General features: G+C 47.7%; 1 protein-coding gene across 2 annotated transcripts in view; it reads right to left on the bottom strand.

Annotated features, from left to right (window-relative positions):
- Positions 1–1886: 1886 nt before the first annotated feature.
- The window catches only part of GATA4 (GATA binding protein 4), a 47897-nt gene continuing 36905 nt past the window's right edge, over positions 1887–12878 (bottom strand). For both annotated transcript variants that reach the window (XM_060101453.1, XM_060101454.1), the window contains exons 3-6: positions 11813–11938; positions 4806–4893; positions 3131–3258; positions 1887–2069 (exon numbers count right to left, since the gene is read on the bottom strand). In XM_060101453.1, the coding sequence (XP_059957436.1) occupies positions 1887–2069; positions 3131–3258; positions 4806–4893; positions 11813–11938 (525 nt within the window). The remainder of the gene's footprint in view (positions 2070–3130; positions 3259–4805; positions 4894–11812; positions 11939–12878) is intronic.

Genomic DNA, 12878 nt, shown 5'->3' with positions numbered 1-12878 from the left:
TCGTTGGGAGGCAACTTCTGGGCCACAGGAAATTTAGTTAAGGGCTGGTCCAACCCTCTCCTAGGAAACCAAGCCTAGAGGTTACCTGTCAAGGTCACGAGCTCGTCCTTGTCACTAGCCCCCGTCACACACAGAGGATGCCCCGGCCAACTGCCGAAAGGAATGAAGGGAGAAACGATTCAGACGCAGCCTGTGAGCGGATCAGCAAAGGGGCCTCAGTGGCTCAGGGCTGCCTTGCAAAGGGCAGCAGCGAACCTCCCAGGAAAGCCCTCAGAGGGAGGAGGAGAAGGGAAAGAGGAATACAGATAAATTTATTAGTTAAATACTGATTTTACAGCCATTTCACCTTAAGACAACGTTAGCAGGTTTGTGGATTAAGGAAGGTATATGAAGGCGGCTTTCTTAGAAGAAAGCGATGTAAATGATTAAAACAGAACCTGGGTTTAAAGATAACTCTCTGCTACTGCCAGGAGGATTTGGGCTGGGGGCTGGGTGTTTGGAGTAGCACAGAGGAAGGCCAGTCTGCTACATTCTGTTGGCAGCCAGGACACGGAAGGAAGCGTCTTCGTGAGCCCAGGGCCAAGGGCAGAGACAGCAACGTGGAGAAGAGGCCGATTCCCAGCCCGCGAGAGTGGTAGGGCACCCACCCCCACCCCCCCACCCCCGGCCGCCCGCCCGATGTCTTCTCTCATCACTCGTCGTCTTTCTTCCATGAGCTGTGTAGTGTTGGTTTGAAATTATGTTGAGAAATCCCTAGCATTTGGCCTCCTGGACAAAAGACTGCTACTGGAGAAAGGACGTGGGTGCAGGATCTGCGCCCCTCGGACGCCCTCGGCCGGCAGTCCCGGCAGCAGACGCGACTGCGTGGAACCACGGCGCATGCGCAAATTCCAGGCTGACAACGCCGCCCCCCGCAGCGCGGCCCCAGGCCCGGCGATGGAGTCCACTAGACATGCTCTCCAGAAGGCTCTCCAGCCTTGGATGAATGCTAGTCAAACTTGCTTCAGCACCAGAACCGTTTTTGTTCTTACTCAGGACCCCCCTGAGCGTGATGGGGTGGAAGAAGGATCTGGGGACGTGTTCAAGCTGCGGGCAGAGCTGAATCACCGAGAGCAGTGGACGGGCGCTTATTTTCACAGGCCTCGGGGACGGAGAGAAGGAGCGATTTTAGCCGCGGAAGGAACTTGCGGGGAGGCGAAGTTGCCAGATTGCGAGTTTGCCGAAGCCTCTGCGGTGGGAGAAGCGGCCCCTCCTCCATCTCCCCACGGAGCCTCGGGTAACACTGGCCCTACCCCGTGTTTCTGGAGTCAAGACTCAGAATGAGGGGTGCAGGTGTGCCGAGCCGGAAGGGGAGTGTTGGGCGAGGGCAGGACCCGCTGAGGGGCCGAGGCGTCCAAACACATGTCCATCAGATACCCTGATTCAGGCTGGAGCAGGGGCCCCGGCACTGCCCTCGGAGGGCACTGCCCTCGGAGGGCACTGCCCTCGGATCCCCCGTGCCGGGAACACCGTGGAAAAACCACCATTTCGGGCCACAGCGGTGGAAAGACAAAGGGAGAAGGACATCTCGTCTCTTGTCACGGGGGGTGAGGCAGAAAATGAGAGTCTGCAACTCCATGGAAGGGGCTTCAGTGTGCTCTAGCGAAGCGGGGGCGCTTCCAGATCAGATCTCTCCAGATCTCTCCAGTCCCCCACCTTGAAAAGCTATCCAATAAAATCCAGCGCCCGCTCCCCTAACCAAATCATTGGCTTCAAGTTTCTTCCCAGTTGTTGTCTGGAGTCATTCCCAGACAGAGCAGGCCGGCCCCTGGGAGCCCAGAGCCTCATCTCTGCTGTCCTCCAAGTCCCAAGTCCATGCAGGAATCCAAGGAGGGAAGGAGGTGACATTATGCAGTGATTATGTCCCCGTGACTGTCAGCCAAGGCCAGGCTGTTCCAAGGGTCCTGCTTGGAGCTGGCCTGCGGTGACTGGCTGACAGAAGACGCATAACCTTGAGGAGAGAGCTTCAGGGCCGAGAGGACTGGGTGGATGGAGGACCCGTGGCCAGACATCGCGCTGACCGAGAACGTCTGAAAGCAAAAAGTATAAGATGCAGTCAATGGAATCCCTCCTGGGGCTCAGGAGGGGTCTGGGCTGGAGAGGGGAGCCCCATTCCACAGCTGTGCCCAGGCTGGCTCCCACCCCAGGAAGGGGATGAGAAGACAGGGCCAAAGAAAAAGGGCAGGAGAGGCATCAGGCAGCGCTGTGTTCCCCTGACCCCTGTGCTGTGGGATGCAGGGGGTCTGCGTGACTCATCAGCTGCTTCTGAGCATTGACCCAGTAACTTGGTGACTATTCTGGTTTCTCAGAAGCCTCTGACGGTTACACGAGGCATTTTCTACAGTCTTTTCACCATCAATCTCCATTTTCAGAAGGAAGCCATCCCCCCCTGCCCAGGAGGGGCTCCTGGCTCTCCTGGCCCCAGGGCACCAGCTTCTCTTCACCCTGACGGCAGAAGGCTCCTTAGGACTCGCCCACCTCAAGTACAGGGGGAGAAGAGATCAGAGCTAATGGGAGACCGTGACCAAGCTTGGGGGCATCCTGATCCCACATGGGGGAACCACACAGGGAAGGAGCTAGAGGAGCAGGACTGCCATCATATCTGACAGAGGGAAATGAGGGTCCTGCTGGCCCGTCTTCTGGACACACATGTGAAGCTGGACCCGCAGCCAACCTCATGACAAGGGCATCCTGCCTGTGACCTCCTCGCCAACCCCAGCCCGCCCGCCCTGCCCTCTGCAGCTTCTACACCTTTGCCCACGCCAGGAGGGGCCTCCTCCTCCCCTTCCTCCTGTTAAGATCTACCCACCCTCAAGGCCAAGGTCAAGCCACCCTTACTTAGGAGACAGCCTGGCCTAGAAAGCCCCGCTCCGCCTCCCACACAGCGGCCGCACTCTGATTCCGGTTGTAGCAATGCTGTGTGCCAGCACGCGGGTCCCGGCACAGAGGAACCGCTAAATGCGTGCATCACGGTCGTGCGTCCAAATCGCTGTAGCTTGATCAGATGTGCTGAAACATATCCTCGTGCAGACAGCCCCTCGCCTCGGGCGGGGGCCCGGCCGCCTGGAGTCTACCCCCCAACGAGCAGTACCTGCGACAGGGAGCTGCCGTGCCCATAGTGGGATGAGAGCCCAGGCTCTGTCTTGATGGGACGCATCTCTTCCGCGCTGCTGCTGGAAGCGCTGGTGGTGGGAGGGAGGCTCTCACTGCCCGAGGGACCTGGAACAAGGCAGAGTCAGGACACCCAGCCCAGGGGCAGGGACAAACGGATGGCGGCCCTTGGAGACAGCCAGGGCAGATCCGCGCTAACGGCTTGTCTACATTTGCTGGGGAGAGAAGCAGGGTCCTTCCATCAGTGCAGGGCAACGGTTCTCACAGTGAAGCAGAAGTAGCAGAATTTCCAGGGAACTTTTTCAGGTGACAGGCTCACCACCCCTTATCCCAGACGCCTGGGGCTACGTGTGTCTCAGGATTCAAACTTTTGGATTTTAAAATGGACAAAGACTGAGTATTACAGAATACCTGCAGCGGGGTCTGGGACAACACCCTGTAATTAAATACATGAATAGTTCTACAGCAAAACATGGGAATATTCGCACATGGGATAAATGAAGACTATAACTAGCCTGTGTCAGTTCAGATTACATTTTTACTGCCAAATCTAGCTCCCTGGATTTGGAATTTCGGATAGGGGATTGTACACCTGAACCGACGCCTGCTCCCGCTGGGACCCCACCATGCAAAGAGGTGAAGTTCCCCAGGGGGAGGTGCTGTTCGTATAAACAATGTGGAAGCAGGGGGAAAGGCCGAGGACCTGGTGTGACCCACTGAACGCTCTGCTAAGACGTGACCGCCAGAAGGAGCGAGCCACTGTCGAATCTGGAAAAGGAGAACTTTGGTCATGTTCTTAGCAGTGGAACAGGGAAATTTATCTGACTTTGTCAGGCCTTAGATTAGAAGATAAACTTTCCATCCTATCAGCCGACTTAATTTCTCCACAACTGCCACATTTTCCAGTGAAATCTTTAATTTGACAGCGGTACTGAGGGAGTGCTCTTGGTAGGGGACCCGAGTAGTCCTCGTTCTGAAATCTAGAACTTGAGAAGGCAGAGTATATATTGAACAGAATACGGGCCCTGAAGTGAAAACACTTGGGTTTAAACTCCAGCTCTACCCATTCAAAGCTGTGTGACCCTTGTGATGTCACTGCCCTCTCTGAGCCTCAGCTTGCTCATTAGTAAAATGGATATCATAAATGGGGTCTCATGGGGGTCTGTAAAGATCAATGAGATAATATTTGTGAAGGAGCTTTGCAAAGTACAGAGTACTACATGATGTTAATTATACACTGGCTTACAAATTAATGTTACAAATCAATCTGAACGTGACTCACAGGACCCTGTCTTCCTGCACCCCTCTTAGCCCAAAGCGAATGGAAAGAAGTTGAGTTCCTGAAGATGGAGGGACCGACTCATGTTCCTTTTTCCTCCAGGCCCTCAACCGGTCCAGCTGGACCTCTGCAGTCTTTGCAACTGGCAAAACCCAGGCCACAACATGAGTGGAGACTGCTTTAAAAGCTCCCAGTATGTTCCATGGTGATGTTACTTTTGCACTGGGTTATTCATTCTGTCCCGAACGGCCGGGGATGGACGATGCTATCATTACACGCTGGTAGCCTGGGCTGGCCCACCTGAGCATACACGATGCTCACACACTCTGAGAGCTACTGAGTTATTCATATAATTACACATCGATCTTTTTCTCACCTGCTGGTGTCTTCGATTTGTTAAGGTTCTTGGGCTTCCGTTTTCTGGTTTGAATCCCCTCTTTCCGCATCGCAAGAGGCCTGGGGACCTAGAGGGTCACAAGTCAATATACGTGGTTTTCCATTTGTACCTGATCCGTGACATTATTTACCACCCCCCCACACACACACAAATACACAATGAGAAGGCCAGATCTATGCAATTCCTCTACAAACCTTGGGGCTGAGACTGAGTGAATCAGGCCTGGAACTCCTGCTGAGCAAGAAATCAATTCTACCAAAAAAAAGTGTGTTGAGCATGTCTATTCCATGCTGGGTATTATACTAAACTCTGGAGAAACAAAGACCTAAAGACACAGTCCCTTCTCTCCAGAGGTTCACAGTTGGGAAAGACAGACAAATAGAAGATAACCAGATTCATAGGTGATGAGGGAAAATAGAAAAGAAACACTGAACTGTGTCCCGGGCTGGGGGAGGGAAAGTGGCACATGGGCACATCAAGGCGGGCTTCCCTGAGCAGGTGATGCCTGGATTGTAGGAGACTGTCAAGTAGATGAGGGGCAGACATTTCAAGCAGCAAGAACAGTACATGCCAAAGCCACTAACTGATCAGCCACACTGGGACACTGTGCGAGTGAAAAGGGGGTGCTATTAATAGTTATGCCGAGATCATGGGCACACCCTGAGGCGGCCTGGAGAGTGGAGATGTAAAGTCACCTACACGGAGCAGCTCTGCACCGTGCTGAGCCTGGCTGGGGCAAGTGGTGGTTTCCATGGGTGTCGGGAGCAGCGGGGACAATGGTGGAGAGACTGCCCTGTGGCCAGTGCCTGAGTCCTTTATGACAGCACTTTAGGGCATCTGAATTCTCCTAAACAAGCAGTGACTGTCGGGCATCACACTCCTGAGCCATTCAAGATGCCTAAACAGGTGTTGGGGGCAGGCCTGCAGGGTTATCTTTCTACTATTTTAAAATAGTGTGCCTGCCCCACATCTGGCTTCTTTCAGGCCTGGCCAACCAAATTGTTTAGCCCCTGGTCTGTGCTAGTCTCCCATATGGGACTAACAGAGGCCACATCTGCAAAATACAGAAGGACAAGTGATGACCACTTCGGAGATGTGAACATGGAATTGTTAAGAAAGAAGTGCAGGGAATTCCCTGGCTGTCCAGTGGTTAGAACTCTGCACTCTCACTGCTGAGGGCCCGGGTTCAATCCCTGGTCAGGGAACTAAGATCCCACAAGTGGCACATGGTGTGGTCAAAAAAAAAAGAGAAGTGCAGTAGCATGCGTGAACTCGAACTGCCTTCTAGTCAACTGAGAGTCAGATAAGACAGCACTCCCGCTCGTGGAGGAAAGTATCCTCCCCTCCCCGCCCTGCCGCCCCCTACCCCCCCGCCCTGCGCCCACCTCTTGAAGACCATCCTGACTTCAGAAGAATCCTGTCCTCATGTTCATCCCCACCCACCTCAGTACTTTTTTAAAAAAATTGTCATAAAATGCACATCACATAAAATTTACCATCTTAAGCATTATCAAGTGTGCAGTTCAGTAGTGTCAAGTGTACTCGCATGAATGGATAAAGTCACCTGTGACAGTATAGTGTAAAGAAAGGGAATGCTTTCTAAGAAGACTTCGCAGATTTTCATTTTGAATTTTAAGTGGCAATTTTGAATTTCAGCTGCCAGTGCCAACCTCAAACCTGTAATTCTTAATACAGATGTTAAGATTGTACTCGTAATTATGATCAGATAAATGTTAATTGGTTTTCCTAACTTGGTGTCAGTTTCTAAGGATAATTCTCCTCTTAGATGCCATAATTAAATGTGTTTAGAGCTGATGATAAATTTCTTAATCTTAATTATCCTGGGAGTATTGTCCTAGAGACATTATGTTCTTATGAAAATTCCAAATACCAAAAATGCCACACGGTATTTTGACATAGCATAGTGATGGTGGGGAGAAGAAATGCATGTGACTGAGAGAGTCACTACTTCAGTGACTAATTCAGTCTTTTTTTCATCAACCCCACCCACAAAGCCTTTTAAACTTTTTTTTTTTTTAAACAGTGCCCCAATGAATTTTTTTTGGCCGTGCCACACACACAGCTTGTGGGATCTTAGTTCCTCAACCAGGGATTTAACCCGAGCCCTCGCCAGTGAAAGCACGGAGTCCTAACCACTGGACCGCCAGGGAATTCCCCCAATGAATTTTAATATCATAGATATGCTGTATATGTATTATATCTACTTTATACATGAAAAGACTAGGGTTTTTTTTGGTCCTACTTGGGGGTGACACCACCCCCATTTGAGAATGCGTATTCTACTATATCTTTTTTAAAAGGAGAGGGGACCTAGTGATAGACATTTGCATTGGCAGATGTATCTTTATGTGTGTCCAAATCTTGACACGGTATTTTTTTCTGCCAACGTCACTAGAAAATAGAAGAACTTCGTTTTCTGCTAGTCACCATCTTTTTTTGTTTGTTTGTTTGTTTTTGTGTTACGCGGGCCTCTCACTGTTGTGGCCTCTCCCGTTGCGGAGCGCAGGCCCGCGATGCGCAGGCTCAGCGGCCATGGCTCACGGGCCCAGCCGCTCCGCGGCATGTGGGATCTTCCCGGACTGGGGCACGAACCCGCATCCCCTGCATCGGCAGGCGGACTCTCAACCACTGCACCACCAGGGAAGCCCCAGTCACCATCTTTTAACAGCTGTGCTTTATACCCTTCCCACCATAGGCATCAAACAGATCATTTCCCACTGGCTTTGGAGGTCTTGCCAGATTCTTACTTGATTTATAAATGTATCATAAATAGAATCATTCCGGTTCCTTCTCATCTATAAAAATTAATTAAAATCCTAGGTGAATGAATTTATTTTAATTAAAGTTGTTCATCATAACACGTTGATAAATGGCATTGAAATTTTACTGATGAGTCGACTGTCATATTCAAGTAGGCTGCTTGCAGGAACTGATAGAACTATTGGTTGATTTAAAATGTAACACAGATGCCAAAGTTTTAGTGTACATTATTACCTAGACTACTGAATTATCTTTGTAAAAATTTCCTCAGATGCTATTTACAGGTACCATGTAATATAGGCTAATGTGCATTTCTATGAGAATTCTGGTAAACTGCCTTGCTATGATTTTTCATGTAAAGTATGTCCTCTAGTATTGATATAGAGTATGTCTATTCACCAGCCTACTGAAACCTAGTGGTTTAAAACATGATTATTAAGAAATAAATTTTTAAGAAGACTTTATTTAGGTGGGATCTAGAAGATGTGATAAGTACTTTTGACTTCAAAATAATGAATTTATAATTGGCCTCTGTCTAAAAATTTGAACTGCAGTGGATTTGTACCTAAACACAATCTTATGCATAATTGTATGAAATTTGGTATGGATCAGAAAGGCTTTCCCTCCCCACTTTTTTCCCTTCTATTTAACTGTGGGCTATTAGCAGCCATATCAAATCCAATCATTTAAAATTTCCAATGCACCTATAATCCTTTTATCCTTATTCTAAGATTATCATTTCACCTCTTAATGAATTGAAAAAATGGTGAGGATACTTTACAAATTCACTCAATCACTGTCAATTTAGTAACTCTTAATAACCTTAGTTAAAGTAAAAGCTCAACTGCTTGTGCCTACTATAGAGCCGTTGAGGAGACGTGGCAAGAGATCTGCTCAGTCCTTTGCTTTGTAGACTTTATCTAGAGGGACCAGTCAATATTTTATTAAACTATGATATGATTAGAATGGTTATGGTTGTATTATTGCAGGTCTGGGAACTATGCATTAAATGTGTCGAATGAATTTGGGGTGCTACAAAGTTATCAAATATAACTGAGCTGTTTCATTTCAGGGAATTTCCAGTCAGTGTAACCATTTTAAAATATTTTAGGATGAAAATAGTTTAAACCATTTTTTTAAGCTTGAAATCCTGAACGCTGTGCTTCAAGCTGACTTAGAGGTAAACCTACTGGGGAAATAAGTGACCCACTTACAGACTGAAGCCTCTATTACTTCAGAAAGATGTTCTACATTTTCTGGCATCCTAAGAATAAAATTTTATCTCTGTAAGTACACCTAATTTCCATTCTAGTTAGGACTAATGGATCCTCGTGTGGCAAAGAGCTGGACAATGGAGAAAACTGGATAGCCGATAATCCAGATAGTTCTTAGCACTCTGAACAACCTCAAGTACAGCCATCCAAGCCAGTAATTACATTGTTGCATTATTTCTCTGTGAAATTTGCCTCTTGTCTGTACCCTTGAAATTGAATAAAATTTCATGAGACTCCTTAAAAAAAAAAAAAGTATACTTGCACTGCTATGAACCATCACCACCATCCATCTCCAGAGCACTTTTCATTTTGCAGAACTGAACTCTGCTCATTAAATGGTCACTCCTCATTTCCCCCTCCCCTCAGCCCTTGGCAACCACTATTCTACTTTCTGTCTTTAGGAATTTGACTCCTCTGGGACCTCATGTAAGTGGAATCACACTGTATTTGTCCTTTTGTGACTGTCTTCTTTCATTTAGCACCATGTCCTCAAGGTCTACGCATGTTGTAGCCTGTGTCAGAACTTCCTTCCTTTGGAAGGCTGAATAATATCCCATCGTATGTGTAGATCACATTTTGTTTATCCATCAGTCCATCAATGGACACGTGGGTTGCTTCCACCTTTTGGCTATTGCGAATAGTGCTGCTGTGAACATGAGCATACAAATATTTGTTCGAGATTCTGCTTTCAATTCTTTTTGGATTTATACCAGAAATAGATTGCTGTATCATATAGTAATTCTGTTTCTAATTTTTTACAGACACAATCCTTTTAATACCTACATAATATTCCTCTATCAGTTCCTTTTATCATTCCCCTATTGAAGAACAATAGTTTCTTTAACCATTTTCCTCCCAAAGGTTTTTTTTTCTCCATTTTCATTATTACAATGATTCAACAAGTATCCTTGTATACACTTCTTACAAAAGTTGACCCTTGAACAACATGGGTTTGAACTGCATGGGTCCACTTAAATGTGGATTTTTTTTCAATAGTAAATACTACAGCACTACATGATCTGTGGTTGGTTGACTCTGCACATGTGGAACCACAGGTAAGGAGAAATCACGTACATGTAGGGAAGACTGTAGGTTAGACATGGATTTTCGACTGCAGAAGGTTGGCACCCCTAACCCCTGCAGTGTTCAAGGGTCAATATGAGTATTCTTTTTTTTTGCGGTACGCGGGTCTCTCACTGTTGTGGCCTCTCCCGTTGCGGAGCACAGGCTCCAGACGCGCAGGCTCAGCGGCCATGGCTCACGGGCCCAGCTGCTCCGTGGCAATGTGGGATTTTCCCGGACCGGGGCACGAACCCGTGTCCCCTGCATTAGCAGGCGGACTCTTAACCACTGCGCCACCAGGGAAGCCCTGGGTATTCTTAACTATATTTTTAGACTTTTTTTTTTTTTTGGCTGTGTTGGCTCTTTGTTGCTGTGCGTGGGCTTTCTCTATTTTTAGACATTTTAAAGCTCATTATAACAAGAAAACATGAAAAGATGCATGAGATTAAGTTAATAACAACCCCTCCCATCTTACTACTATCAATCCTCTGCCCATGAGGCAATTGGAATAACAGCCTGTTTCTTACATTTTAAAAAGTTCTCAAACATGTGTGCACATGTACATATCTATATACATAAGTATGTGTATTCATCCATCCAAAAGTGTTCAATGTATATATAAGCAACTACGTATAAATTATGTTCTCCCTCTTTCTTTATAAAACTGGAACCACGCTATGTACAGTGTTCTGTACAGACTTCGTTTTTAAGCACTATGTAATGGAGATTGTTCCAAATTAGAACATAAAGAGCTTTGTTAATTCCCTGGAAGTCCAGTGGTTAAGACTCTGCACTTTCACTGCCAAGGGCCCGAGTTCGATCCCTGGTTGGGGAACTAAGATCCCACAAGCCGTGTGGCCAGAAAAAAAAGAGGCTTGTAGAAGCTCTCTGTATTCTGGAAATATTAATCCTTTTTCTCATGTATGTGTATATTGGTTTTACTTTCTTGGGGTATCTTTTTCCATACACTAAAATGAAATGTTATATAATCAAATATATCTAATTTTTCTTTTATGGCTTAAGAGTTTGGAAAACTTGCTGAAGAAAACGTCTCCTCCCATCCCCGAGGTTATATAAATACTCCCCCTCTACATTTTCTTCTAGTATTTTTATTGTCTCTATTTAAAGATGTTTTACGTTTCATATGTTTAATACATCCAAGTTTATTGTTGCTTTTGGTAGGAGGTAGAGGTCAAGTTTTCTTTTTGTTTTCCAGATTATGTCAATACAATCATTCTTAAAAAGCTATCCCTTATCCATTGAATTGTTACCTTTGTTATATATCAGACTACCACACATATAGACTATTTTTTAGTCTCTTCAACTGTGAAATGGGAATTAGACTTATGTAATGTTAAAGATGGAAATGATGTTCCATAGCAATGTCTCTGTTATGCCCTGAATGTTTGTGTCCCTCTCAAATTCATATGTGCACAAACCTAACATGCAAGGTGATGGTACTAGGAAGTGGGGCCTTTGGGAGGTGATGAGGTCATGAGGGTGGAGCCTTCATGAATGGGATTAGTGCCCTTATAATAGAGACCCCACAGTGCTCCTTTGCCCCTTCCACCAAGTGAGGACACAGTGAGAGAAGTCTGCCACTGGACAGGGGGTCCTCCCTCGACCCTGCAGGCCTCTGATCTCGGAGCTCCAGCCTCTAGAACCATGGAGGTTAATTGCTATTGTTTAAGCTGCCCAGTCTATGGTATTGCTATAGCAACCCTAACGCACTACGACAGTCTCTAAGGTCCCTTCCAGATCTACATTTCTTTGTTAAGAAGGAGAAAATGAATTATGATCTGCAGGGAGGAAGAGGGGTGAGACCCGAGCGGTGGAGGAAAGCGCAGGACACGGTCGGGGGACCCTTACGCCGTGGAGCTTCATGTAGAGGCCGCAGGCGTTGCACACGGGCTCGCCCTCGGCGTTGCGGCGCCACAGAGTGGTGGTGGTAGTCTGGCAGTTGGCGCAGGAGAGGCCCACTCGGCGGGAGGCGGACTGCAACACAAGAGACAGACCCTTCAGGTCCAATGACAAGGATATGGCAGGCGCCGCAGCATCTCGCTTCACGGGCAGCGAGCGTGGGGCATGGCTGTGTGAGAGTCTCAGACCAGCCACCGCACCCGATGCTCGGATGCCACATCCCTAAGCCTCTCCTGGGGGCGTGGGAGCAAAAGGGCTGTGCTGCAGGGGATGGCAAATCCTGGCCATAACTGCGGCGCCAGCAACATTATCAGTCACTCGCGTCAGGGAAAAGCCCAGCAAGCCCTGTACACTGTAGGCAGAAAAGCTTCTCCCCAAAGTAGAACGAATCCGAGCCTCAGGTGCTGGGAGTGAGTGGGGGGTGAGGAATTACTGTGTCCGAGTGTCTTCAAAGACTGACCTCAAGAAAGGGAAGCACTAGGGTTTATCCCCTCTGTTCTTCTTTCCCTAATATCTGTGGAAAGCTAGTTCGAATTGGTCAAAATCAAATTTTAGTCGAAAAGACCAGGAAACTAGGAGACAAAAACTTGGTTCCAACTCTTCCCCAGCCACAGGGCCCAGCACGCCCCACATAATCTCCCTGGTCTTTGGGTTTATCAACGGATCAACTGAAAACAGGGTGAGTCACAACACAGAAAGGATGAATTAGCCTTCCTCGTGGAGCTGTGAACACAGGAGATACACCAGACAGCGCTGGGTCGGGGAGCAGGAAGTCTGGACTCTGGTCCCCGAGGGGAGACTCAGTATCTAAGTGACCACGGGCAAGGCCATAGCTTTTCTGAGCCTCACTCTTCACTTCTGCACAATGAAGGGGTTGAACTCAATGGTCTGGACCATCCTCGTAGCTCAAGCCAACTCTGAAGGTGTAAGAAATTACTATTTGCCACTCATCCAGCCCTTCAACCTGCACCTTCTCTGAAACGTGACTTGAAGCCCCAAACTCAAAACCAGGAAT

The sequence above is a fragment of the Mesoplodon densirostris genome, chromosome 6 (assembly GCF_025265405.1).
Source record: "Mesoplodon densirostris isolate mMesDen1 chromosome 6, mMesDen1 primary haplotype, whole genome shotgun sequence".
Taxonomy (NCBI): Eukaryota; Metazoa; Chordata; class Mammalia; order Artiodactyla; family Ziphiidae; genus Mesoplodon; species Mesoplodon densirostris.
This window is presented reverse-complemented; position numbering and strand designations above follow the sequence as displayed.